Raw genomic sequence first — 27,130 nt, 5'->3', positions numbered from 1 at the left:
GTAAGCTAACAGTGCCCATAACCAAACCAAAGGAAGCCCTGTAAAAGTATGCAATATTTCTCTAAGTGTGCTGTGCATGTGCTGACTCTCAAATTTTCTATCATTTGATCACCGTGTGATTGTGTTGCAGTTGCCCTCCTTGTGGCAATATTGCTGTGGTGAAGACTCTTAAGTCCAGCTTTCTCTCCACATGAGAGGAGACTTTTAGATTCTGAAGTGGTACATGCTGGCAAGAGGCCTGTATAGTATCACTGAAACATGTCCAGACTGGGGTTTTACATCCAAGACATTATATCTTACTTCAAATATTTTTCTTTTGCCCTTTTATGAAGAATGGAATCTTGTTATTCCTTACTCTCAAAGCAATGTCTTGTATCTAAAGAAGCTTTGGGCTTCTAGTTTTTGATTTATAGTCCCAGTATCTCATGTTGTATCACATAACTGTTCCTGAAGGTTCCCAGAGTTTATATTATGTGTACAAATACTATATATATATATATATATATATATATATATATATAAATCTCCTTTTAAGATCTCTGGCAATATTTTTAGTACTGAGGTAATGCCCTTCTCATGTTCACTGTCACTTTGTTCCCAACTTTATGAGTACAGTGGTACCTCGGGTTAAATAATTCGTTCTGGAGGTCCGTTCTTAACCTGAAACTGTTCTTAACCTGAAATACCACTTTAGCTAATGGGGCCTCCCGCTGCTGCCATGCCGCTGGAGCACAATTTCTGTTCTCATCCTGAAGCAAAGTCCTTAACCTGAAGCACTATTTCTGAGTTAGCAGAGTCTGTAACCTGAAGCGTATGTAACCTGAAGCGTATGTAACCCGAGGTACCACTGTATGTGTTAAAATCTAAACACAACACAGTATAGGAGAAACTGGAAACCCATTGTATGTTTTGTTAATTCTGGTGGTGTCCCCCCCCCCCCCTTTTGACATTCCAGGCAAGGATGACATGGAGATGTGTGAGCTGAATCTTGAAGAGACTGGCTTGACTCGTAAGCGTGGAGCTGAGATTTTGCCGAGGCAGTTTGAAGAGATCTGGGAGCGCTGTGGGGGAATCCAGTATCTTCAAAATGCGATTGAGAGCAAACAAGCACGGCCCACGTATGCAACTGCTATGTTGCAGAACCTATTGAAATAAGTAGTCACTTTCTACATTAACACTTGGTTCCCCCCCCCCCCCCACCTTAACAATAAAGGGAAGAATTCCTCTGAGCAGCAGAGGACACTTAAACTTTCTGTAATTGTCTAGAGATGTTTAATATAAAGTAAACAGATTTTATTAATGTGGCAGTTTTTAATTTGTATTTCTGACGTTTTAATTTGTGTAGTGAATTCACTAGTTCTGAGGGTCTGAGCATCCGCTTCAGCCAACTACGTGGTTTGCTTTTTTCATTCATGCACCAATCCCTGCCCATAGCATCTGTCATGACACTAAAAGTGCTGTAACATAGAGCAACACTCTACTGGGATTTAACTACATAACAATGACTGCATTTTGACTTCCTCTTTACACTGTTAATTCCTTTGTGATACTCAGAATGTTAGTCTCTCCTTCAAGATAGCATAGCAAAAAGAAAAAAAGTACATTGCATCTTATAACTGGAATTGTGAGGCCTTATTGTTAACTTCTACTGTTAGAGGTTAAAAACTTTTATAAGATGAAAGACTTCATGTGCAACTTATGAAAACTGCTTGACATCTAGGTAGATGTCCACAAGAAAGCATTTTGGGAAATGTGTCTTAGGTAGATTGCAGGATTTCAGATACTGAGAGCAGGAAAATTGTGTCTGGCGTACTTAGGGATAGATTTGCTGATGCATGCTGAATTTACTAAGCAGTGGGTTTTTCCTTTTTTAACTATTTTTTACAAGACAAATTTGTTCAGGCAATTCTTCATTTTTATTTTTCGGTTATAACTTTCTTAGTCAAACAAAGTAAGACAGAGTTAAACAATATTTTACAAAAATATATATATCTAGATACATTTAGGACTGAAAGCATAAGGGAAGTGGGTTCCATTTTTCATGACAGCAAAGCCTAATTGTCAGCTGAATTTTGCTGTTCCTTTGTACTTCAGTGGAATGCACATGGGATTAGGTGGCTTCTGTCAGAAACTTTCAGACTCTTGACGAGTGGCACAGCACTGGAATTTCTAATTGCGCCATGCTGCTTCAAATGGCTTAACTTCATAGTGTTAAAGTAATAAACTTTTCTTCTAATCTTACAGATATTTTTTTTTGCAGCTAATCTTCCAACTTCAGGCTTTGTGGGTTGCTTTTTTTTGCTAATGTACCCTGGATGGTAATTAAATTTCTTATGTATAACGATTACTTGTTTCACACAGATGGAAGTTGCCTTTTATTGATGTTGCCGGATAGCCCTATAGCTGGCTAATATCAACAGATTAAACCTTGGTATTATCTCAGTGTTAGGAGATTTGGGGAAATAAGTATTGTCTGGTTGGGAGGGAAACAGATTGAATTTGGGGAGGCTTCCCCTCCCTTATTATATTAAGAAGCTAATTACATTTCTGGGCTGTAGTTTTTAATTCTTCAATATACTTTCTAAGCACACCATTGTCCCTGCCTTCTGCCGCAGCATGCCTCCTGGCAGAAATACCCTCTGCAGTGTAACAACTATCAATGTAAAACGCTATGTGCCCACATGGCTACCATCTTTGGGAAATGGGTTGAGAGGATGTAAAACTGCAATATTTATTAACCTCCATTTTTAATGCATGGTTTAAAACTGTTCACACCCTGTCTATTTCCATCTTGTCTTCAGACTGTAAAAAGTCCCTATTCCTGCACATCAACTTTCTGAAGATCTGGTTGGCATGGTCAGCTCTGACAGCCTTGATTGTCAAAGTTGCCACCACCCAAAATCCATCAGAGGATGCACATGCAACCTTCCACCCCCCCAATGGGAGCCATGACTTAAATCTAGGGACGAGGAACCTGTTGCTTGCCAGATGTTGTTGAACTAAAGTTCTCACCATTGACCGTTCTGGCTGAAGTTGATGGGAATCAGAGCCCAACAAAATCTAGAGGGTCACAAGCCCACCCCAATTTAAAGGCACTTCTAATTGCACAAAGGAGGGTCTCACTGTCCCCAGCCTCCTGCATTGCGCCATTTGCTATTTTAGAAAAACCCTGACTTTAGGTCAAAAGGAGCAACAGGAAGGAGCGGGCAGCACAGAGCCCGCTTGCAGTTCATGGGATCCAAGTTTATGTATGGAGCCCTCTGTTTTGGATGGTTAGGATTCAGCAACAGGAACAATGCATACAACACGTTGTTGCCATGTAGAGCTAGAGCGAGAGAGGATTTTGTGCTGGTCCTGCACTCAGAGAACCCCTCTAATCAATGTTCGGCAGAACAAGATTAGTATATTCAATGCAATGAGGCCATAGGGACTGGATGTTAGAATTAAAGTTATAGTCATAAGCTAAGCATTAACTGACCATGATCTAATCAGATATTTCACTAGTTGAATGCTATGCTTTAGATCTGATTGGTGTCACAAATACATACAAGGCCAGTTGGATAACCACTGCTTTTTTTCCTGGGGCTACTCAAGGGCACACGGTACTGGCACCTTTTCTCCCTCAAACGTTAAAAGTGTGTCACTTACTGTAACGACTTCATGGTGAGTACCGGCACCTTTTTCTTTTTCTTCTAAAAAAGGACTGTGGATAACACAACGATTTTTATGGCGAAGAGGTTTAGAGAAAGTGGGGTGGAGAATAGTTAATGAGGAATAGATATGTTACATTACATGAGAGTTTCATACCTCTCTGTTTCCTACTAGAATCACATTCAGTTCAAAAATGCCTCTTACCCTGTGTATGTTCTGATGGTCTCTGTATCCTCCCAAGCAGTTATTGACATTATGCATGCTTTTTATTACTATTATTTTAAAAAACCCTTGTTAATTACTGCTGCCACTCACTTTCCTTGGCATGTCTGGGGCTGTTTCTTATGGACCCCATAGCGTATCAAATCGTTAATGGCATATAAAAGATGCACTTTCTCCTTTAAAATATTTTCTGTGTCGTAATTTAAAGGTACGGCTTACAAAAAGGGGGGAGTAACTAAAAGTTAAGAGCGTAGGCTTGCATAATAGATGAGTTGTATGCATTATGTTTGGGAAGCAAATGAATCCTAGGAAGTGGTTGTGAAAAAGGAACCCCCAAATGCTTGCATGTGATGCCATCTATATATACTTTTAATTGGGATGATAACTGGAATATCCCACACTTCCGTATAATCTGGCTACATGCTTCGTCATGAAAATTAGTAACCACCATGTGTTGCTTAAGAGAAATCAAGTTAAGCCCTCTGTTGCAACTAGAAATGGACCTACTGCTGTCTTTTGGTTATGAGATCTCTGGAAGGGTGGTGCTGTTTTACTTATCCATGTACATTACTTGAATACACCTGAATGGATTCCGATTATTGTTTCAGGGGATGTGATGTTCTGCTGAAGTTCTTTCTATAGTGTTTGGTCTGCGATGGCTGTTTCACATGCTGGTTGCAGTCACTGAGTAATGGAAATGCAGTTATAAACATGCCCTGTGTCTCAATTCATGTTACTTTACTGGGAACATAAAACCTATACAGAAGTTTCCCTTCAGAAAATAGCACAATGTCTTTAACATTCCATTGAAAATTTCCTCTGGTATCTCTGCCTACTTTATCCCTGGGTTATTTTCACCCTAAACTGTTTTAAGTACTTTGTCAAATGACCTTAATGATGTACTGAAAATTGCTGCAAAATAAAAACACTCCGTTGATCTCTCTGGGATATTATTTATTTAAGAAAGAGTGAGAATGACTGGGGGAGCTGTGAAACTTGCACTTTGCTTTCTCAAGTCAGTGTAACCATTAAAGCAAATAAACGAACAACATTTGATTTTAAAGTAATACAGTGGTACCTCGGTTTCAGAACAGTCCGGTTTAAGAACGATTTGGTTTACTAACTCCACAAAACCGGAAATAGTGTCCCCGGTTTGCAGCCTTTACCTTGGTCTAAGAACGAAATCCGAACGGTGGAAGGGCACTGGCGGTGGGAGGCCTCATTAGGGAAAGTGCACCTCAGTTTAAGAATGGTTTTGGTTTAAGAACGGACTTCCGGAACGGATTAAGTTCATAAACTGAGGTACCACTGTACTAAAACTGTCTCATGAATTGGCTTGCATAATATTCCAACGTGGAACTTTTGGGGGGTGGCGGGGTGTGTCATTTGGGGGGTGGCGGGTTGTCATTGCTTCTAACTAACATTCTTCTTATCAACTAATGCTTTTTTTCTCAAATATGCACCATTATGGTGCGAAAAGTACAGTATTTTCCACAACCCAATTAAAGATAGTTGTGACCATAAGCCAGCTTGAATCAAATGAAGCTAAGTTGTTTACAACTTACAAAATATTAAATCCAGTGCTTGTTTTAAAATAAGATCATAAAATATTTTTGATTGCCCTTATCTCTTTTAAATATTTTATGTTATATATATATGCATGCACCCTAGATGCGCAAAAAAGGAAAAAACTTTTTAACTACTAAGCAGACATTTTTCTGATAGATAACATAGAAATACAGTCTGTCTACACGCTAGTTAAATATTTTATTATTTTATTGAAATACAAAACATTCTCTCATCCAGCAAAGATATTTGGTAATTAATATTTGAAAATGATAAATTATGGTCAAGAACAATTGTTTCATTATTAAAACTGACATGTAAAAATGATTTCTATTGTTTTTCTTATAGAAATTGGTATGAATAAACGTATACAAAAAAAATAGCTCTGAAATGAAAATATATTGAGTACAATGAGGAATATTAACTTACACAACCTCCAATAGTGCCTGGTGTATAGTGGGATATCTTCAGATATATGCCCTAAAGATGTCATCTAGGCTGTGAAATGGTCCCTTGGCGTCCATGTAAGCTTCCTCACTGACGTTAAGATGAGATCTTCTCCATGTTTACATAAATAATGTTACACTTGACTGTAAACTCAACATTTTTTTTTACCTTGAGGCGGCTGACTACCTCTAACGCGGCGTCTACAAGCCCATATGAGAATGTAACTTGGCAGGCGACTTTCTTGACACCGTAAAATAAATAGATGAAGATTAGTTAGCTCAACTCTTACAGGTATTGGCTCCGCGTAAACATTTAAGAGAAGCAATTAGCCATGGTATTGTTTATATAAGCTGTATTGCCTAAATGCACGCAGGAAGGAGAGATGGTTCAGGGCACTAGGATTATACCCAGAGCAGAAATGCACTTGATAATTAAAGGAAAACACCTGCCGCTCCAAAAAAGAAAGGAAGCAATGCTAGCCCTAGTAAAAGACTTCCCCTTGGTGCTCGGTTCCTAAGCACACCTAACTTTAAATAATTCTGGCTTTGGATATTCTGTACATCTGGGGGTTGGGGTGAAGAAGGACCTCTAAGCTGCACTTCCTCATCCCTTGCTGCTTTAGAATATTTGAAATTGAGGCTCATGCATATTCCTGGCTGGGTGTAGCATTATGCACATGCACCAACCTATCCAACAAGTCTCTACCCCCTACTTGCTGCAGACACCTGAAGCACTTTGTTTTTACTGAAAGCAATTCGGATCACTACCAGTTATGCTTGCATTGAAGGTTCTGCACAACCTATTATTCCATTTAGACAAATGGCCCAACACAGAAGTGTGGGTTGTAGTTGGAGTGTGTGTGTCCATTTTTTGAAAAATCTTACTAGATGTGCCTGCATGTTGCTAGTTGAGAAGTCTTGTACAGTAACAAATCACACCACATTAGTGGCTTGGTGTCTGTTCTGTGCGAACAAAAAAAAATTACTGCAATCTATCACAACTATATGATAGCAAACACATCCCTTATACACACAGCCTAAAATTTACAGGCCGATTCTCAAAAGCATATAGGAAAATATCTTAGCAATTATAGTTAAAATAAAAATGTCCACTTAATGTCTTTATATCTGTAAAAGAACAGCGTTGTGGGGTTTAGTTTCTGTCTGTCTGATTGTAGGTCACTTTAGGTTGCCCTGAACAAGAGAAAGTGACTAACAAATTTAATAAAGACTTATAATAATCACCGGTGGTGGTGTTTAGGGCTGAAAACCCCATTGTAAGCCTTCAATACGATTCTCCAGTAATTATAATAAAACAGTTACTACCACATAACTGAGAACCATTCCAGTAGTTAGTATATGTGTCGGCCACTTTTCTGTTCATTTATTTTGGGATAGAATACCACCAATGGTAACTTTTCCAGCAGAGACTTCTGCATCTGAATCTAAGCTTTAAAATAAAAATATTTATCATATAAACACTGTACAGTTATTAAATACATTTAGCACTGCATTCATGATAACATGGATATTATGTAATGGAGGACAACAGTTTAGACGGAAAGTAGGTGCAGCCACCTTGTTGTTTTTTACTCAGATATAAACTTCAGTTAATGTGTTCACTGTTATGGAAAAAAAGTATGGGTTGCCTTCTGAAGCTTTGTTGTTGCCTCCCTCCTCCCCCAAAGACTCCATTTATCCAGGTGAGTGAACTTGGTATAACCGGCAGTCCTCTTGGTGAAAATCTGTGGAAACAAAGTGCCAATAATGTGGCCAACATTGACTCAAAAGACACTGAGAGCTTTCCCTCAGATTCCAGAGTTAATTTCTGGAGTGATGCTTGCCCCACACCTTAGACTTCTTTTGAGATAAATTATTGGCCAAACTTTATCAGAAAATAACTATTACATTTTCTGAGAATATTTTCTTCTTTGGACTCCTGAATTGCTGGATATTTCCATTCCCACCAAGAGTATTTGGCAACCCCAGCCCTCTATTGCCCATTAACAGAGTTAAATACAGATCCAGTGTTAATACTGTTTAGAATTGCTGAAGGAAGCAAAGTGCTTAGTCCTTCTGGCTTAGCCCTTCTTCCATCCTTCCCTTATTCCATAGTTACCTTCATCTACCAGTGCAAACAAAAATCTAAGTTTGTATTCTACTAATCATTAACTGAATTGAAATTTCACAGTAGAAGGTTCTGTGAATGTTTTAGAAGTCCACTACCTCACTTGGACACAAGATCTGGAAAAATGCTTCCTTCTTCCAATACCCACACCATGCTGCTGCCCACAAGTTGGGCAGAGAATTCAGGGAGGGGGGACAATGACAGACAGACATTTTTGCTCACCCCTGGAACCTAGTTTATACTCCAAGATCCTCTCCTTTAGTAGTTTGTACCAGGCCTTTGTAGTGCTCAGTTTTCTTTTACTTTCACACCACTCTTCAATGATTGTTTAGGCTCTTTTAAAAAGGGCTCAACTATAGCAGTGGCAAATAAATACATGAAGGGTGGGTTCTGACTCTCAAAGGTATATATATTGAGAGGAGGTTTCCACACAATATATAGCTATTTACAAAAATAAAAACCACAAACCTTTATGTCCGCTGACTGTTGCCTAGAATTCAGGGCGTCAGATACTAACTCATCAGTCTTTGCTTTGTATCAGGTGGCCTGTAAGGAAAAGAAGGATATGAATGTTTACTGCATGCTATGCAAGCCATCAAAGCCAAAAAGCCAGAGCAGAAAGTGCTAACAAGAATGTTCTGGTCTGAAGCTGTGTCAAGAGGTTTTAGAGACAGTGAGGGTTAGTCCTTTTTAGTTGTGGAACACCAAAGGCAAGTTGAAGTTGGTTGTTAACAAGGGCAACTCAGAGAAGACACATGTCGAAGAGGAACGAGTAGTATTTGCATGCATTTTACCTCCATGCTCTGTTCTGTGCTCATGCTTTTGCAATGCTCCTTGATCACTGCTCTCTGAAGGACTGATACAAGCACTTACGTTACATGGCCCATGACACAAACTACTGATGGGTTCATGGTGGTCAAAGGCAGGATTAATTCTGACAGCATTCTCTGTGTTGCTTTGGCTGAGAGGAGGACCTCTACAAGGCAGAACATGTTTGTTTAGGGTAAGACTTCCTGTCTGTAGTTTTTAAAAGTTCCAAAAAAACTGTTGGGGGAGGGTTAAGCTGCTTACTCCAGTTTAGGCTTGGTATTGCATTTTCTTCGCAACTTATATATTAAAGTGACGAGAAGAATAACTAGGCTTAATAAGCCAAGCATCAAAGCTTTGGAGATGTTGGACCGGGTAGGTGCTGGAGCGTATTTTGCACAACGCCCTCGGCTGTTTCTACGGGCTGGGCATCTAAAACATGGAGGGAAAGGGAAGCAAAGCAGTTTTATGTCAAAACAAGACCAAGGGCACGCAGGAAAAACAATTCAAAACAGGTTCTCCATGCCTGTCCTAAACCCTTTAATCTGTGTTAGGCTTTAGGACTTTTCTTTTTATTCCACTTTTTATGCTGCATTTATATTTATCAGCTGGCACCCAAAGTGTGAGTAGGCCCAGTAGAACTTTCCCTTCCTATCTTTCCCCCAGCTCAGATATGCTCCAGGGGTCCCCACAGCCACTCAGAGCAGAGTTTGGAGGCACACAGGGGCAAGAGAGTGAAGGAGAAGTCCTGTAGCTCATGTGGATGTCAATTCCACAAGGGGGCTGACTCCACTGAATGCCAGTCATTTATAGAATAGCTCAGTTGGTTAGAGCGTGGTGCTGATAATGCCAAAGTTTCAGGTTCGATGCCCCTATAGGACAGCTGCATATTCCTGCATTGCAGGGAGTTCCTCAGGGTCCCTTCCAACTCTGTAATTCTATGGTTCCATATTAACTTTTAAATTGTTTGATTTCTTTTTGTAAGACACCCTGAGGACTGCTATAGAGTGTGCTATAAATGCGGTACATAAATTATGGTAATAACAGTGTAACAGAATTGCTAATAATAACGTGGTGTAAGTGGCTGACAGGCAAATGTGTGTTCATTCAGGTTCATTTCCTATACGGAGGCATCTCCCACCACTAGCACGGTGAAGCCTCAGGTACTTACCTCATGAAGCTCCATATGCTCCCTTGGAATGGTGGAAGGTCCTATAAGGAAAAGAGCTTGGAGCAGGTCTTCCTCACAAGAGGTGCCTGCGAGGCAAGGAAAGGCCAGCCTCCCAGTTTTAGAATATAGAAGCAGGAGATTGTAGCCAAAGCAACATGGTGGAGTTCTACTGGTGCAGCGACACTTCCGTTTCCTCTCCTCACTTGACCCACTCCCAAAATGTTCTCCAGAGGGTCTCCCAACCCCTGGAGCTGATTTTGAGGGTGTGCAGGGGGCTTCAGGGGAGAGGAGGGAAGTGTTCCATTCTGCTAGCACATGCCCCTTGCAATAGCAGAACAGGTGCATAGGCTACCAGCCAGCGCATACATTCCTCTCTCCATAACAGGTCTGAATATAGGAAGATTTGCATTTTTATTTTGTTTTTCTATTATGCCTGATGAGGCGACTGAAGGATTTCCTGTCAGTATCTATCAACTAGGCTACGAGGAAACTCCCAAGATTACCTCCTTCAATTTAAAGATTCTTAAAATGAGCTAAATCTAAACAAAGCGTCTGGTCCATTACACAGCTGACAAGTACATGGAATGTTCAAATCTGACAAAAATAAACGTGAAGTCCTTTCCGCTGAGCTGCATGAAGTAGATTCCAGCTTATGGCAAACAATGGAGGCCGGAAGTCAACATGACTATGTGGGAACCAAAAACTTGATGCTGAGCACAGGCGCATAACATAGCACTGGCCCATTTAGGCCAGTACTGTTACTATGGCAAGCAGGAGCTGTCCTGGGATCTTCCCAGTCCTGCTACCAGAGAGCTTTACAATTGGGAATTTTCTGTATGGATGCCATAAACCACTGTTCACTCCCTAGTCAATGTCTAACCAGGAATAATGGCTGCATTCTGTCATGTGATGCTGTTTGCATGATGCAATAGATTCCATAATATCTTTCAAATTCTACAGCAACACTGATATTCACAATACAGTGGTACCTCAGGTTAAGTACTTAATTCATTCCGGAGGTCCGTTCTTAACCTGAAACTGTTCTTAACCTGAAACACCACTTTAGTTAATGGGGCCTCCTGCTTCTGCCGTGCCGCCAGAGCCCGATTTCTGTTCTTATCCTGAAGCAAAGTTCTTAACCTGAAGCACTATTTCTGGGTTAGCGGAGTCTGTAACCTGAAGTGTATGTAACCTGAAGCGTATGTAACCCAAGGTACTACTGTATTCATAATCACAATCAGTCCTGCCATCCTCACAGGCATACTTGGTAGGGATGTGGGGATAGGGCCTTCTCAGTGGCTGCCCCCAAAACTTTGGAACTCCCTCCCTGGAGAAGCTAGACTGGCTCCTTCCTCTTCTGGAAGGACAACAAGGAACAGACTTCTTTTAATGAAAGTGTTGGTGCCCTGATGCTGTTATTATAAATATCTGTATGTTTTTAATTTTGTGTGTGTGTGTGTTTGATTAGTGTTTAATTGTTTTAAATGATTTTTTAAAACAAATAATTTATATAAAAAATGTTTTTAGCTGTTCTTATTCTCCCCCCCCCCCCATTTAAGCCGCCTTGAGTCACTGCCAAGGGAAAAGAAGGGTATAAATAAATACATAATAATATAACAGTGATGACACTTACCTACACACTGCCCCTCTTCCTGGAACCAATTCACACTTGCCACCATTAACACACAAGTGTGGCTCAATTTCACACAGGCTACGGCACGGCAGACCATCTCTTCGTACATAACCAGGCTTACAAAGGCAATCGGCCTCTTTCGTCCAGTCGTTCTTTACGCACTGTGAAAATTCGTCGCATCCCATGAACTTGCAAGGATCCGCTTGATCAGCTGTAAAAGAAAAGGATAATCTTTTAAAAAAATGGGTCCATTGCTGCAGTGCCACGTACACTTGGCAAAAACTTACTCTTGACTGAGGAGGGAAACAGGAGCTCCCCCACAAGTACGAGTCTATCAGTCAAATACATCTTAGAAGAAGAGCCAGAATCATTTTGCATTTACAAGCTGCGGTTATGGATTCTTTTCTTTGGTGATCTGGCTTTCTGTTTACTTGATTCTCCTGCCTGTGACAGTCGTATGCTCAGACTAATAATGGAGTTGCCTATTACAAATAATGGGAGCCCTTTATCTAGTGCTCCTCTCCATGTCTTAATACAATTCACGTTCTAACAAGCTTGATTCAGTATGCAAGGAATTGCCAGTGCTGGCATTAGTACAACCAAGAGGCTGTTGCATGGCTGGCAGGCTAGGGTGGCTCTGGACAAGCTTAGACACAGAAGCCCACCTGAAAATGGCCCAAGTCCCACCAGTGGTTCCTAGTCTACTGTTTGAGAAACACTGGTATAATGACACCACTGGTATTTATTATAACATTTAGTTTTTTAATACTTAAAATACTCCAAGTGCCATAAGATTTCTTAACTGATCTTTTTGGAAATCCACCAGCAGTATCAGATCTTGAAGATCTCCCAACTCTTAGAACCACTAGCTAGGAACAACTGTGGGAGAGCGCTACTACTCTCAAGCCCTCCTTGTAGGATTCCTGAAGGCAACTGTTTGACCACTGTGGGAAGCAGGATCCTGGCCAAGACAAGTCATTGGTCTGATCCAGCAGGGCTTTTATTTCTGGAAAGGAGTCCTCTTCCCTCTCTGAAATAGTCTGCTACCCACACAAGCCTGCGACTCATAGCTGCGTGTGTCACTTGGCTCAGTTTCCTTGGCAGTCTGCCTCATCTCCAAATATCTGAGAACCAGTATGTAGATCTTTTTTCTCATTTTCCCACAACACTGAACTTTTAATTTTATATCTCCCAGGCTTTCTAAAAAAGAGAATGTAACAGTGTTTAAAAAATCCTTTAGGACATGCTAAGGAAACTGGTTCAAGTAATTGTGTGCCTTGCACAGAATTTATTAGAATATCCGTTATAGTTAGCAATCCCCAACTCGGTTTACAATACTGAAATAAAAGCCGTCTTTTAATCTGGAGATTATATATTTCTGCAGAATCTTAGGAACAAAGTTGGTTCAGACATAATCCTATTTTTTCAAGTAATGAGTTTTCATCCTACCCTTAAAACAAATAATAGGAAAGCAAGATATATTTGTTCTTCTACATATACCAATCAGGCATTTGTCGACTTCAGTTTTCATTCATACTTCATTCATTCATCTAGTCCAGGGTTTCCCAAAATTTTCAGCTGTTTTTGGACTACAACTCCCATCATCCCTAGCTAGCAGGAACAGTGGTCAGGGATCATAGGAGCCAACTCCTAGGGTGTCTCAATAAAATATTTGAGGGGACCCCCCCCCCAAGTTGATAGGTGTTGCCGTTCAAATGTTTTGTGAAACTTGTGATTGATTATGCAGGGTGGGACTTACCTGGGTCCCCCATTATTTTATTCCAGTTGGCACCCTGTCGGAGATGATGGGAGTTGTAGTCAAACAACAGCTGGAGACCCAAGTTTGAGAAACCCTAATCTAGTCCCATCCCTTGCTCAGTGCAAGAAATCCAGACTAAGAGCATTCCCCAAGAGATGGCTCTCCAAAGAATCTCATGCGCTGCCACCCAGGTAAATGGTTCCGCTGTTGAACTGTTCTTAACTTTAATTATTTTCTCCTAACGTTCAGTTGACATCCACCCTCATAAAAGCACAAGGAGAGCAGCCCTGGTGGATCAGAACAGTGTCCCATCTAGTCTCAGTGTCCTGTTCTATATTAGCTGTCTGTGGGAAGCCCACAAACAGAACCTGAGCACAACCGCACCTGACCGATGATTTCAAACAACTGGTACTCAGAAGCATATTGCCTCCATCAGTGGAGGAACAACATAGCTATTAGGATTAGTAGTCACTGGAAGCCTTAGCCTCTATGAATTTGTCTAATCCTTTTATAAAGTCATCCTGTTACTTAATCCCATTAGATCTAGACCTGCCCTCTCGGGCAGCAGACAAGATGTCTCTGCCCTCTTGTAGGTGACAGTCCTTCAGGTATCTGACTACAACTATCATGTCCTCTGTGTCTTCCCTTCTCCAGGCTAAAGAGACCTAGTTCCTTCACCCGTTCTTCATAGGACTTCTTTGCAGGACCCTTGACCATCGTTGTCCTCTGAACCAGCTCCAAATGTCTACAACCTTCTCAAACTGCAGTGCTGAAGAACCCCCAGAGGAGGTCTGGCTACTGCAGTGTCTCATGCCTTCAGACGTACATAAAAACAAATGGTCAGCTATGTTTGGTTTTGCTTACAGTGCTGCATGGAATCTCACATTTTAATCCACAAACTTTGTTCTAGTCAGAAAAGGGACACAATCTAACACCCATCTTGTTTATCTCATTTAAATGCGGCATCAACATTCCAGGATATGAGGTAGAAGGAGGATCCTTCAGGTCTGTTGTCAAGACAACATTTTGAAGTCATGAAGTACACAGTGACACACACAACTTCAGAGAAGGAGTTCACACTGCACAGTTGCTATGCCACCTTGAGATATTTCGCACAGTTACTGTCTGTGCTTGCATTAAGGTTCTCTCAGTTACTGTAGCCTGGCTGCCAGCCTCCTCACCCTTCCTTGGTCAGCAGACAGTTTTCTGTTGTTAAAAATGCACACTCAGCTTCCTACTCCACCCAGCATATAACCTCAATGTAACATGTGCTTATCTCGCAGCAGGGTACTCAGTGCCCATTATGCCATGTTCCTGAAGTGTGACCCTTCAAAGGAATGAGAACTCAGGTCTGTAATGCCTGATGAACTCTTTCACCAGTTTTGTAGAATGGGTGGCCAAATAAACAGATGCTCTTCAGTGCTGCAGCTGTCATAGGAAGTGTGCGCAAATCAGCAGAGTAACTAAATGAAAGCAGCATGTTGGCCAGAAAAACCAAGTGATCCTTGGGCTATGTTGACACATGTGAGATACATTCTGGGAGCACATTCTAAGAAGAGTCCACCGTTTTCATTCTACTCTTAGATTTGCTTGTGGGAAAGGTCAATTTGTTAAAAGAGAGACTCAGTTCTCTGCCATGTTCTACATGATGTTTGGCCGGACATTGGCCAGGGCACTGAACAGCTAGGAAATCTCCCCATGGCCCTGCAGGAGCTGCTCCCAATGAAAAGCTGCAGCAGACCTGCAGCTGCAGAAGGATTGTTTCAGTCACCAGGCTGGGCCCTCCCAGCACAAGATCCCTGCTGCTGCTTCACTTGGCAGGATGGGCCTCTTACTCTTGAGTGATTCTGTTGGTGCTCTCTGTAAGCGTGAAGTACATAGAACATTTGCCAGAACTCCCACTGGCTTCGTTTGGACTGTGGGCAAAATAATATCTTCCTTGATTTTGGCCTATGCATCCTTTCCCCCCCAATAAAAGTAAATATGCAGTATAGTCAGTTTCTCTCTAGGTACCTTTTTGTCAATGCTAAGGAACGCTAGGGACGTGGGTGGCGCTGTGGGTTAAACCACAGAGCCTTGGACTTGCCGATCAGAAGGTCAGTGGTTCAAATCCCCACAATGGGGTGAGCTCCCGTTGCTCGGTCCCAGCTCCTGCCAACCTAGCAGTTCGAAAGCACGTCAAAGTGCAAGCAGATAAATAAGTACCGCTCTGGTGGGAAGGTAAACAGCATTTCCGTGCGCTGCTCTGGTTCGCCAGAAGCGGCTTAGTCATGCTGGCCACATGACCCGGAAGCTGTACGCTGGCTCCCTCGGCCAATAAAGCAAGATGAGCGCCGCAACCCCAGAGTCGGTCACGACTGGATCTAATGGTCAGGGGTCCCTTTACCCTTTACCTTTAAGGAATGTTTAAGAGCTTTACATTTTGTTACAAATAAATAAGTGCAAACAACATGTGCCTCGTGTTAGCTTAGAATGCATATATTTCTTGCAATGTTTCTTGTCAAAATACGCATCTCCCCAATTGCTATTTTCTGTTGATAAAAAGCATCTATTTAAGCTCTTGGGCTCTGTGCCATGTTTCACTGGGTTCGCAGGAGGGACCCTGATCATGACATAGAGACAACCTGGGGCTTTTCATTCTTCCCGGGCCACCCGTCTTACAGAGAGCAACCGACATCATGAAATGCTTGCAGGAGAGAGCAATGTTTCTTCCCCCACTGCCCCATTTTTTACATCACCTGGCTCAATATCAAGGGAATAGCTGTCAATTTCAAGGTTAAGGCGCTGAGCTGCTGCATCACAAAAATCCTCCAGCACACAATGGACAGCCTCTGTGATGTTGTACGGCACTGACTTGGCAAACTTCATTTTGCTGTTGACAATCACACTTCCATTGCGGAAGTTCAGTATTTCCAGTTGCTTGAAGCCTGTTAGGTTGGACTGTAGGTAAGGAAGAAGCTACAAAAAGAAAAAAGAAAAGAAAAAACTTTAAGTCAGTGGTGTCCAAACTTTTCAAAGAGGGCCAGATTTTATGAAGCGAAGGGCCGTGGGGGCCGACCAAAGGGTCAACTAAAGTTGTTGATTTTTTTTAAGGGTTGGAGTTGTTGAGCTTCTTTTAGGATTGTTGAGGGTTTTTACGATTTTACCCCAGGAAATAAACTGCCACAGGGGCCAGATTAAATCGACCAGAAGGCAGGATTAGGCCTCTGAAACGGACTTTGGACATGCCTGCTTTAAGTCCTCTATCACTGCCCATGTATCATTGATTCCACTTATTTTCACTTTTCATTTTAGGGAACATAAATCAACTGCTCTGTTTCACTGACTTTATTAGCAGACTTTACATCTGCTACCAGGTTAAGTTTCTCAGTTAGTCTTTAACTGTCTCTCTGGTTAGATCTTCTTCAATAATCTATTAAGATAGATAGAGTGCGATTTTCCTTCTAATTAAATTTCATAGGCTGCAATCCAGTTAAAAAAGAAATCAATGGGACTTAAACGTGCTTAAATGTGAATTGCAGCCATAGGCAAGGCAGTTCTATGGTTTCAAGAGGGTTTTGTGTGTTGTTAGTTGTTAAAAGGAGAACGTGAGCCTTGGATATTTATGTCCCAGCTGCCAAAGTCAACAATGGGTATTTGTGTATACTGGGAGCTCTGCATTGCATAGCCAATAACTGAGCATGTTTTATATGTTCTTTCATGGCAAGGAGAGCTAGCACCTTCCAGCTATGATTATTCACACTTCCAACCTCAGCCTTCTGGCTGAGGAAGCCAAAAGAGTCCGGCCCTGCAATGGCAGCAGGCGTGATCAGTGGTAGCTAAGGTAGTTCAAGGGATGCCATTCTTTTTATCTTCTGGTGCTGGTTTCCCTTCATGCACACCCAAAAGGGAGGCCCTATCCTCTCATGCCTGCTGGGCTCTGCTTTGTGGGAGAAGTTAAAATATTCTTTCTCCAGCTTCCCCTCTTCCAGAAGTGCTGGTGATAGAGCCACAGTTTGGGAGGAAGACTTTAACCACCACCACACAACTCAGGTGAAGAACAACCAGATAAAATTCAGGGAAGTGAAGATTTTGAAAAATTAGTGTGTTTGGGGTTTTCTATTGTTTCAGAATTGATGCCAAAGAATTGATGCTTTTGAATTATGGTGTTGGAGGAGACTCTTGAGAGTCCCATGGACTGCAAGAAGATCAAACCTATCCATTCTTAAGGAAATGAGCCCTGACTGCTCACTGGAAGGACAGATCCTGAAGCTGAGGCTCCAATACTTTGGCCACCTCATGAGAAGAGAAGACTCCCTGGAAAAGACCCTGATGTTGGGAAAGATGGAGGGCGCAAGGAGGAGGGGACAACAGAGGACGAAATGGTTGGATAGTGTTCTCGGAGCTACCAGCATGAGTTTGACCAAACTGCGGGAGGCAGTGGAAGACAGGAGTGCCTGGCGTGCTCTGGTCCATGGGGTCACGAAGAGTCGGACATGACTAAACGACTACACAACAACAACAATTGTTTCAGAAAGTACAGGTTAGGTTTGCCATTAAGTGTGAATTGACTTCCTCTTCCAACCCAAGTTGAGGCAGGGATGAGGTTGAAACTACATCATCATCATTAAATTTCTTTGCTGCCCTTCATCACATGTGATTAGCATCATGAACAGGGTTGGGTAGTAAGAAGAGTAGGTGCCAGTTTTCTTTTTAAAATGCTTTTACTTGGAATTTGTTTTTAACTTGGGGAATGGCACGGGGGGGGGGGCACCTAACAGCTTGCAAATATAAATGCATTAAAGCCAATTCTTTGCCACCTACCAGCTGCATGAACTGCTGTTCGAGTGCTTTGTATTCTGAGGAACTCCGGTTGAAGAGGTCATCGGAAAAGCGCATGTTGGTTACTCTCAAGCTGAAGAAGACTACTAGCTCTTTGCCTTTGGCTGCAGTTGTCATTGAGCTGGTGGTGACGTACTTCAGTGGAGGAGCTGGAGTCATATCCGGAGTTTCAGGCAGTGCATAGTAGCCACTTCCATCCTCACTAATTGTTGCTGGCCTCATGATGTCAGCTGTATCTAGTTCCGTAGCAATATCTTGCACCCCCATGTCAAATCCTGTAGGGATGTCACCATCAGTCACTGCCCACCCAGAGCTTGTTGCTTCGAAAGACTGGTCAATGACAACAGAAGGACCACTGGTAGTCACAGCAGGCAATAAAATGATCTGATCTGTAGGCCCCAAAATATCATCTTCAGGAAGAGAAGTGGGAAGAGCAGGAGAACCAATGACATATGGTATAGTAGTTATTGCAGCCAAAATCTCATCGCCTGAAGATTCCGGTTCATCAGTAATCTTTGCATCTAAAAAGGAAACAACATGTTGAACAACAACACTGTAGAAAACACACATTTAAGGTCTGCTATGGAAGATGTCGAAGCGGAATTGTTCCCCTATTATGGCATTTATGCCCTACTTTCCACTGAAAACACGCACACAAGATGGCTAAAGAATAATTAAAATCCAATTCGGGTAATTGAAATGACAGTAATTCAGCAAAATACAAATCAGGGCGCCTTATTAAAATGTCAATAAGCTGCAGCAAATAAATACAGGAATTCAACTCCAATCCGTTATAGTCTCAAAAGTCCAACAGTGTTCTAGCTAACCACCTGGCTGAGTGAAAGTGATGCATCCATCCATATGGAATGAGTTCCATAAGGACGTACCCATGCCTCCTCTCCCACAAACAAACTAATTCAAACAGAGGAGGCATGTGGAACATGAATTCCAGGGAAAGTCTTAATGTGTCAATTCAAACATTGTTCTCTTCAGTCTAGTAAGGATCATATTCAGATGAAAAATTGGCCTACTTCTTCAACTCTGTTCATACAGTCATCTCCATGCATTTGGTGCATGCATACAGAGGAAGGAGGACCACCTGGGTTAGCCCTAACCTCAGTGTTATGCACCTGCATTTGTCATCTTGCGGGGGGAGGTAAGCCCTGCCTTGCATAATTGACCACCAGACGTGGCACGCGCACACCATTTGAATGGCAATGCCTATCAACTTTGGAGGGCCCCGCCCCCTCAAATATTTTTTGGGGGGAGGCCGAAGGGACCTCGGCCCCTAGGAGTTGGCTCCTATGAATCTGTGTGCCATCTCAAAAGGAGACCCTATGCATGTGCAGCTGCATAATACTGTGCATGATTTGAAACCCTACATGGTGAACATTCCCAAGTGAGCTCACACTCCTTGAGATGTATATGTGAAGGCTGCCCTTTTCAAATGTGCTGAATGCATGGATGGCAGAACAGGCAGAATGCATGACACTGTGGACGGTGCCCGTGGGTGCAGTCCTTTTCTGCCCCCCAGATAGCCACTGTGTCACTTTTAGACATTTCCCCCTAAACTATTATTTTAGTAATGGTAGCTCTACCTGATTACTTTCATAATTTATCTTAGGTCACCAAATCTCCTTACAGACCGCCCCCTCCCAATCATGTTTTCTCCTAAATGTGCAAAGGCCTTGGCATTCTGTACAGAAATATAGAGTACTCAAGAATCTGTAACCAAAAGAAATATGACAGGAAAGGGAATTAGGAGCACAGCATAAAGATAAAGGGATGATGACAATTATATCAAGAATAATTCGCTTCAGTAGTATTGTGTCCTACAAGTTGCTATGCTGACATTTCTTGCTCAGAATCTTCATTTTTATGATTAAATCTTCAGCAACTAATTGGTTTGACAAACTGTCGCACCTTTGATGCATGTGCAATTAGGTGCAAATTAGATGACAATGATTTGCCTTTGGTTTGAACATCAAAACGGTAAAGCTGACTATCTCCTAGAGTGTAGTCAATACAAATTTGCTGAATACACTTATGCACATTCTTCAGTTATTCCACAAATTCACTGATTCAATATTTCCTTAATAACTTGCCAACATACCTTGGTCAAAGGCTGAGTGGTTGCAAGACACAGAAGTGGGTTGCTGTTGACTTTTGTTTAGGTAATTATCTTTTAATGAAGTTTGAGTGTGACTGGGTGCAAATGAATGAATATTGTGGAATAACTTACATTTTGTTTGAACGCAGTGATTTACTAGCTTTTTGTGAATAGATTTAGGTCTGATCTGCAGTTTATTCCCCTCCACAATCCTAGTGAGCGTTGCAAAACAGATAACTCAAGTCTCTGTCATCATTTCTCCTATGCTACTGCTTGTTCTGCTATTGCAGTGCTTCTGGCAAATGTCTTTGAAGTTACGTTACACTCACCCACCCTGTATAATCACTGTTTAGAGACCCCTTACCAGGAGTGCTTCCTACAACGGCAACAGGTGGGGACAAACATCAGTGTTGCATGGACACTGGCTCTAGGGAGCCTGTTTCTCAGATATTTCTCATTGTCACCTATTGACTTAGAAGCAGGGAGCTTCAGTGCTCAAGTTGGTGGGGGAGAATTATTAGCCAAGCTGTGGCATCACCCCCCTGCAGAAAGCAGATAGGCTTACTACTACTTAGGAAAATGGAAACTTTTTTGGCTTGTGCATTCTAAAAAGCTGTACTTCATAAACTTAACATTCTCACCACCAGCACCAAGTATCTAGAACCTTGAGTAACTTTACTGATCTGAACCACAAACAAGTTGGGCAACAGGTGAGGTTGAGAAGACCTAACAGCATATAGAAGCTATAAACCTTGTCCCTAAATACACGTTCCTAAGATCATCTATCAAACTAGCTTCCAGGGGTTTGGTGGCCTTACATGAAAGCTTTGCAATAGTTCAGTCAGTAGAGCATGAGACTCTTAATCTCAGGGTTGTGGATTCGAGCCCCATGGTTGGTTTTTTTATTATTATTATATGCCACCCAGCCACTCCTGTATTGAAGGGGGTTGAACTAGATGATCCTCGTGGTCCTATTTCAACTCCACAATTCTATGATTCTATGTCAAACTAAATTGAAGAGCATGCCAGGTAAAAAAGAGATTTATATACTCACTAACAGAAAAAAAAAGGTTATATGCAAAGCTTCTCTAAAACAGAACCAATGTACCACTTATGGGAACAGATTCAAATTATGGAATGGTGAAGGATACCAAAAAATTACAAAAATGACTTACAGAAATGGATCCCTGTGATTCAATGCAGGCAACTCCCCATTTCTATGGGGGAGTTGTGTCAGCGCATAAGCCCATTCTGCCCCCACCCCATTCTGCCCATTCCACCCCTTTCCAGGGCCGAAAATGATGTCTGTGTCGGTAGCCGCATGTCAGTCGGGTACGTGCAAAATGGTTGTTGCCTGTATATGGGAGAGAAGTTAGGTTTCACAGGAACAGAAGTAGTTTACAAGGTAGTAATATTTATGTGTCAAGTTTTCATATGAATCTATTATATAATCAGTTGGTAATAAAACATCTAACACGCACACAAGATAGATTGAAATTACATCTTCATTATTAATACTTTCTCTGGTATTGTGAAGAAATTCATTTCATGAGAAAAATGTAATCATTACAGTATGCTTATTATTTGCCACTGTATTTTCTGGGAATGCACTATTTATTTCTGCTTACTGTACTTTAACTATTTTGGGCAGCTTAGAGAATTAGTGTTTCCTAATGAAAGGATTATAAAGTGAGAGCCATGCCACTGAATTCTATTACAGTACCAAAACAGCGTGAGTCTAATTAGATGGCTAATATGACAGAAGGGGAATTGCAGGTCAGAGGAGGCCTATGAAAGAATCCTTTATCCGTAACTCAACTTCCTGTTTTGCTTTTATATTTTGTTGCCTCTCAAGTGCTGTTAAAAAAACCAAAAACGAATATGTAAGGACTACCAAAACATTATAGAAAGCAACATGCAGTTTAAGAACAAAAAGGCATATGCCACAATCTAACAGAGTGTTAAATCTGGGTTAAGTCCACTCAGTGCTTTTTTTTCTGGCAGTGCATTTTTCTGCCCCAAATCAGAGCCTCACATCTCCTTCCCAAAGCTGGGGAAGTTTCTCCCCAGCTTAGGGACAGAGACATGATGCTCTGGCAGGGTCCGATAGCCCTCCTTTGTGTGGTGAGTACCGGCACCTGTTTTTCTAGAAAAAAAGCACCGAGTCCACTAATTTAAACAAGTTCAAGCACACCTAACTCTGTTAGGACAGGAACTCTCAGGGCAGAATATTATTCATTTGATTTAGAATCTATATGTAAATTTTCAGGTAAAAGCTGTTTACACTGGAATCCTGTACCCAAAAGAACATTTCAATTATATTTCTAGAAAGACCGAAAATGAAGTAAGCAGCAAGTAGGTATGTATACTGAAGAACTGTGGATGGATTCTTATATTCATGTACGATGTCTAACCCTTTTCTCTCTCTCAGCTTCCACCAACAGCATGCACTTCAGCATGCAGGCATAGTGTTGCTGGAAGAACAGGGACAGAATATTTTAAAACACAGCTTCAAGTTTCAATATTTCTGAAAGACTTGTGTCCCCTCTGGCTTATCTGCTCTGATGTCACAGGGGGTCAGGGTAGCTTAGCCCTAAGCAGCAGAGTCCTGAAGGAAATGATCTAGGAAGATCTTAGAATGAGAATTTAGAAGCCAGTGAACAACTTTTGCTAAATTGAACCATGTAAGTACAGTGGTACCTTGGGTTACATACGCTTCAGGTTACATATGCTTCAGCTTACAGACTCCGGTAACCCAGAAATAGCACCTCGGGTTAAGAACTTTGCTTCAGGATGAGAACAGAAATTGTGCTCTGGCGGCACAGCGACAGCAGGAGGCCTCATTACCTAAAGTGGTGCTTCAGGTTAAGAACAGTTTCAGGTTAAGAACGGACCTCCGGAACAAATTAAGTATTTAACCCGAGGTACCACTGTACTGTTTGTCACTGGCTTTCGGATTACACCTTGCTGCTACATATACATTTAGCAGTTGCAGAGCATTTTGATGGAAAGCTACTTGTGGCAACAAAAATATGACCTTTGCTCCAAAACACTACCAAAAATGGTAATCAAATGCAGGGAGTGCCTGATTCTCAGCATACTTAACATTTTTCAAAATGAGAGAGGTTGCAAGGGGGCCAAAAAGCTACCTACAGAAGGTAAAAAGAAGAAGTGTAAAGAACTAAAATAACTCTGCTTGTCTGTGTAAGCATACTATTTGGCAGCATTTTAAAATTATATTTTGACAAGCTCAGTACATTGTTATGAGTTCGTGGGTGCCTGACTCCCCTGTGTTATGAGTTTCAGGCTCCCTGCTGTTATGAGTTTCTGGGTGCCGGACACTGAACCCCTGGATTCAGCAAATGTTAAAATATAAGCCAGACCAGTTTCCTGATGAGGTAGTCGCCTGGGAGACGAGCCATTAGGAGAACAAAAGGAAGACAATGAGCGATTAGGAAACCAAAGACAGGGGGCTCTAAGCCAGATGAGGGGGCACTCCCTCAACTCAGAGTTACTTAGAAGTTTGAAGGAGAGTTTTTAGAGCTGGCTGTGATGTGACCTGGGAGGACAAAAAGGTGTCAGGCTGTTAAAGGCAGCAAGCTGGAGAGCATGAGCATGATGTCTTAAGTCTGTTTGGAGCAAGACCTTGAAGCAAGACCTTCTTGAGTGCTGTGAACCCCTCCAGGTTCAGGTTGTGTATGTATGTAAATAAACGATATATCATAAAGACAGCAAAGTCTCTGCTGTGCCTCATTCCCCAAACATGGAGCCTGGTTAAACCCCTGGAAGCCCTGGAATCTCACACTGCTTGGAGATTGGAGTGGTGTGCAACAATACAATGCATGTTCTCTGTAAATGGAGATGTGATTCCAAATCAAATCTTGAATAGGATGCGTAAACCCTTTGTTTCTCATTTGCTACATGACATATTGAACATTATGGCAAACCCTTTCACAGGCTAATTTAATACCCGGAAACGTAGCTCTATGGTATCAGCGTTTATTGGACAGAGCAATGACAGGAGTCAACAAGGCGCAAAACACGTGAAAGAATAAGCCAAGATTCCTAAAAAAGAAAAGCAAAAAGCAAACAGAAAATTAGAAACTGAAGAATAACACCAATCCTACTGGTTCAACTGTAATGCCTGTTTGTCTTCAATTAGGTGAACTATTTGTTATTTCTCAATACCTAGGGCACATTAGCCCTGGCACATCTTGGTGTGTTTGAAGTACATTTTAAGGTTGGATTTAAGGCATAACCTATAAAGGATGACTGGCTATGAAGGAACTTGATTTGAAATTCCAATTGTTTCTCCCACCCTTTCACATGTTGGGGACATCCTGAACCAGAGTTCCTTTGAATGAACATTTTAAAAAGCAATTTGTGTGGAAGAAAATGTGCAACTTTGGCCTATAGTCAATCATGATGCTGCTGCAATTGTCTGCATACTTACTTGGCAATAAGAAGCCTCACTGAACTCAGCAGGACTAAATTCCAAGTAAGCATGCATAGAACTGCACAGTGCTTTTCGGGAAAATAGCTGGGCTGAATCTTGGATGAACATGAAAGCAGCAATGTGTTATTGAAGGAAAGTTTATATCTAACCTGAAAGTTGTGAACGTATTCCTGAAATGTTTCTGTACAGCAGTCCTTTTGCAGAAAACAATAACTACAGAATAATGACTGACTTAAAAAAAAAACAACTGACAAAAAATATGGATGTTTGAACATAGAAATATGAGCTGTCTGAAAACATCAAGATCAGTGTCTTTATTACAATACCCTGTGCTGCTGATGAAATTGCATGTTGCTTCTCCCAAACCCCAAAAATAACCATTGCACATAACCTTAAAGCAGCACACACACAAAAAAAGATCTATATCTATCTATCTATCTATCATCTATCTATCATCTATCTATCTATCTATCTATCTATCATCTATCTATCTATCTATCTATCTATCATCTATCTATCTATCATCTATCATCATCTATCTATCTATCATCTATCTATCATCTATCTATCTATCATCTATCTATCTATCTATCATCTATCTATCTATCTATCTATCTATATCTATCAATCATCTATCTATCTATCTATCTATCTATCATCTATCATCTATCATCTATCATCATCTATCTATCTATCTATCTATCTATCTATCATCTATCCATCTGGGTGTGGAAACAGAAAGCCTTATATTCATCAAAACTTCATGTAATTCTCATAAAAGGTACATAGCTGGACTTACTTTTTCTATCTTCAAAGCATTGACTTCAGCCAGATCATTCTCAACACATCTATAGCAGGAAATGATATTGGCAGACAGTGGATGGTGCTCCTGATGAAAACGTTAACAATGACTTTGTCAGTTTGTGATCAAACAGAATTTGTAAGAACTAAAAGTAAGGATAATGAAATCGGAGTTCTTACCTGATAAGGCTTGCTCATCCAAAAGAATTTTTAAAATGTCCTGTGTCTCATGTAATTTCGGACGCTTTCGCACTTATGCCCACGAACAGCGGCACATTTCTCCAGTGGTAACTTAAGCATGAATGTACTTCACATACCTGCCAAGGGCCCTGGTAAAAATGGGACAACTTGGGGTTTTTTTTGCAGGAGATTATGGTGGCCATTTTGGGTGATAACCTCACGCACTCTAGCCCGCAAAATGCACTTTTTGGGGGCCCACGATGTTCAAATGCCCTGAGACTTTATCTTCTTTCCACATAATCTGAGCACTGGATTCTGTTGTCCTGCACTGTTTACCTTCCCTTGTATTTATTTAGAATGGATGACAATATTGCCCTTTGTCTCAGCAAATAACACTAGGTCCCTAGAAGTGGAATAGTTTTCGTAAGGTAAAATCTCACCATCATGGCTATGCCAGTGTATTGAGCTTAAGTGTCTGTTCCATCTTGGGCCCACTTTAGTCATTATAATTTTTTTTTAAAAAAATAAGATCAAAATATAAAGTTTGGAGGAACCAAAGGGGCATCTCTAGCTGGAATCTGTTGCTGAGAAAATTACTTCCTGTCAGTTCATGGTAAGGCTACTCCTAGATTAGAATAGAATGGGAGCAAGTTATTTAGCATAATGTTTATTTCAAATCATTTCTGAAATGAATAATTCCCTTCTGCTACTTTGGTTAAGAAACCAAAAGCACTAATACCTGTCAGCCCACTAAAAAACAAACAAAGGATTTGTCTAAAATCCAGCAATCTGGAACATGAGACAGATTTGTGACAACGTCTACAAACTAATGAGATGGAGACGAAAGCTGCATTTGCCTGCAGGCTGTGTCCACGATGTCTGAAAGAAAACCATATTTGTTTTGATCTGTTCAACATTCTGTAAGCACTGAGATGGGCCCCTTTGCATGAATAAACTGCCTGCATGTACTTGGAAATCAAATGAGAACTGATAGTTTCCCTTATTTAAACAGTCCTTTGTTTTCAAGTATTTCCCCCCAGTTAGGTCATGCAGAAGCGTGCCTGCAGCACACTGAGCTGCCCAGAAAATGCAGCTTCATTTTGTTACAGAACGCCACACGAAGGAGAGGAGATGGTGGAATGATTGGTGTTATAGGTATGTGCAGGTGCTCCAACAGCTCATGCCAAGTGGCAGCCCCTGCCAATAAAGTGGAAAAAGCCACAATACACTCTATCATTTGGACTGTGCAGTTTTAGTCCTTACGATGTCAGCAAACAGATTGCTGCAGGTGTCGGCTAAATTCACCATCGGTAATCATCAAAGCAATTTCAACACAAAACATGGTCAGTTTCAAATTGACAGAAGAGAGGTTACACATT

General features: G+C 41.3%; 2 protein-coding genes and 1 long non-coding RNA gene across 13 annotated transcripts in view; 1 reads left to right on the top strand and 2 right to left on the bottom strand.

Annotated features, from left to right (window-relative positions):
• MYO6 (myosin VI) overlaps positions 1–4,810 on the top strand; it is a 106,404-nt gene extending 101,594 nt beyond the window's left edge. For all 5 annotated transcript variants that reach the window (XR_014508883.1, XM_083431145.1, XM_083431144.1 and 2 more), the window contains one exon: positions 956–4,810. Coding sequence is in view for 4 of the 5 variants with exons in the window: in XM_083431145.1 (XP_083287271.1) it covers positions 956–1,155 (200 nt within the window). In the remaining variant the exon portion in view is untranslated. The remainder of the gene's footprint in view (positions 1–955) is intronic.
• Positions 3,925–27,130, bottom strand: part of LOC310673216 — a 162,783-nt gene continuing 139,577 nt past the window's right edge. Inside the window, exon 2 of the long non-coding RNA XR_014508916.1 lies at positions 3,925–5,033. This is a non-coding gene — a long non-coding RNA (uncharacterized lncRNA). The remainder of the gene's footprint in view (positions 5,034–27,130) is intronic.
• IMPG1 (interphotoreceptor matrix proteoglycan 1) overlaps positions 3,925–27,130 on the bottom strand; it is a 70,567-nt gene continuing 47,361 nt past the window's right edge. For 3 of the 7 annotated variants that reach the window (XM_083431151.1, XM_083431156.1, XM_083431153.1), the window contains exons 13-17: positions 18,187–18,725; positions 16,122–16,341; positions 11,625–11,835; positions 9,085–9,252; positions 8,639–8,989 (exon numbers count right to left, since the gene is read on the bottom strand). In XM_083431151.1, the coding sequence (XP_083287277.1) occupies positions 8,704–8,989; positions 9,085–9,252; positions 11,625–11,835; positions 16,122–16,341; positions 18,187–18,725 (1,424 nt within the window). In that variant the 3' untranslated portion in view covers positions 8,639–8,703. Of the gene's footprint in view, positions 7,631–8,481; positions 8,560–8,638; positions 8,990–9,084; positions 9,253–11,624; positions 11,836–16,121; positions 16,342–18,186; positions 18,726–27,130 lie in introns of those variants that run through there. The other 4 variants (XM_083431154.1, XM_083431155.1, XM_083431152.1 and 1 more) reach the window with 3 other exon arrangements.

Source organism: Podarcis tiliguerta (assembly GCF_965153285.1).
Source record: "Podarcis tiliguerta genome assembly, chromosome: 3".
NCBI classification, from domain to species: Eukaryota; Metazoa; Chordata; class Lepidosauria; order Squamata; family Lacertidae; genus Podarcis; species Podarcis tiliguerta.
This window is presented reverse-complemented; position numbering and strand designations above follow the sequence as displayed.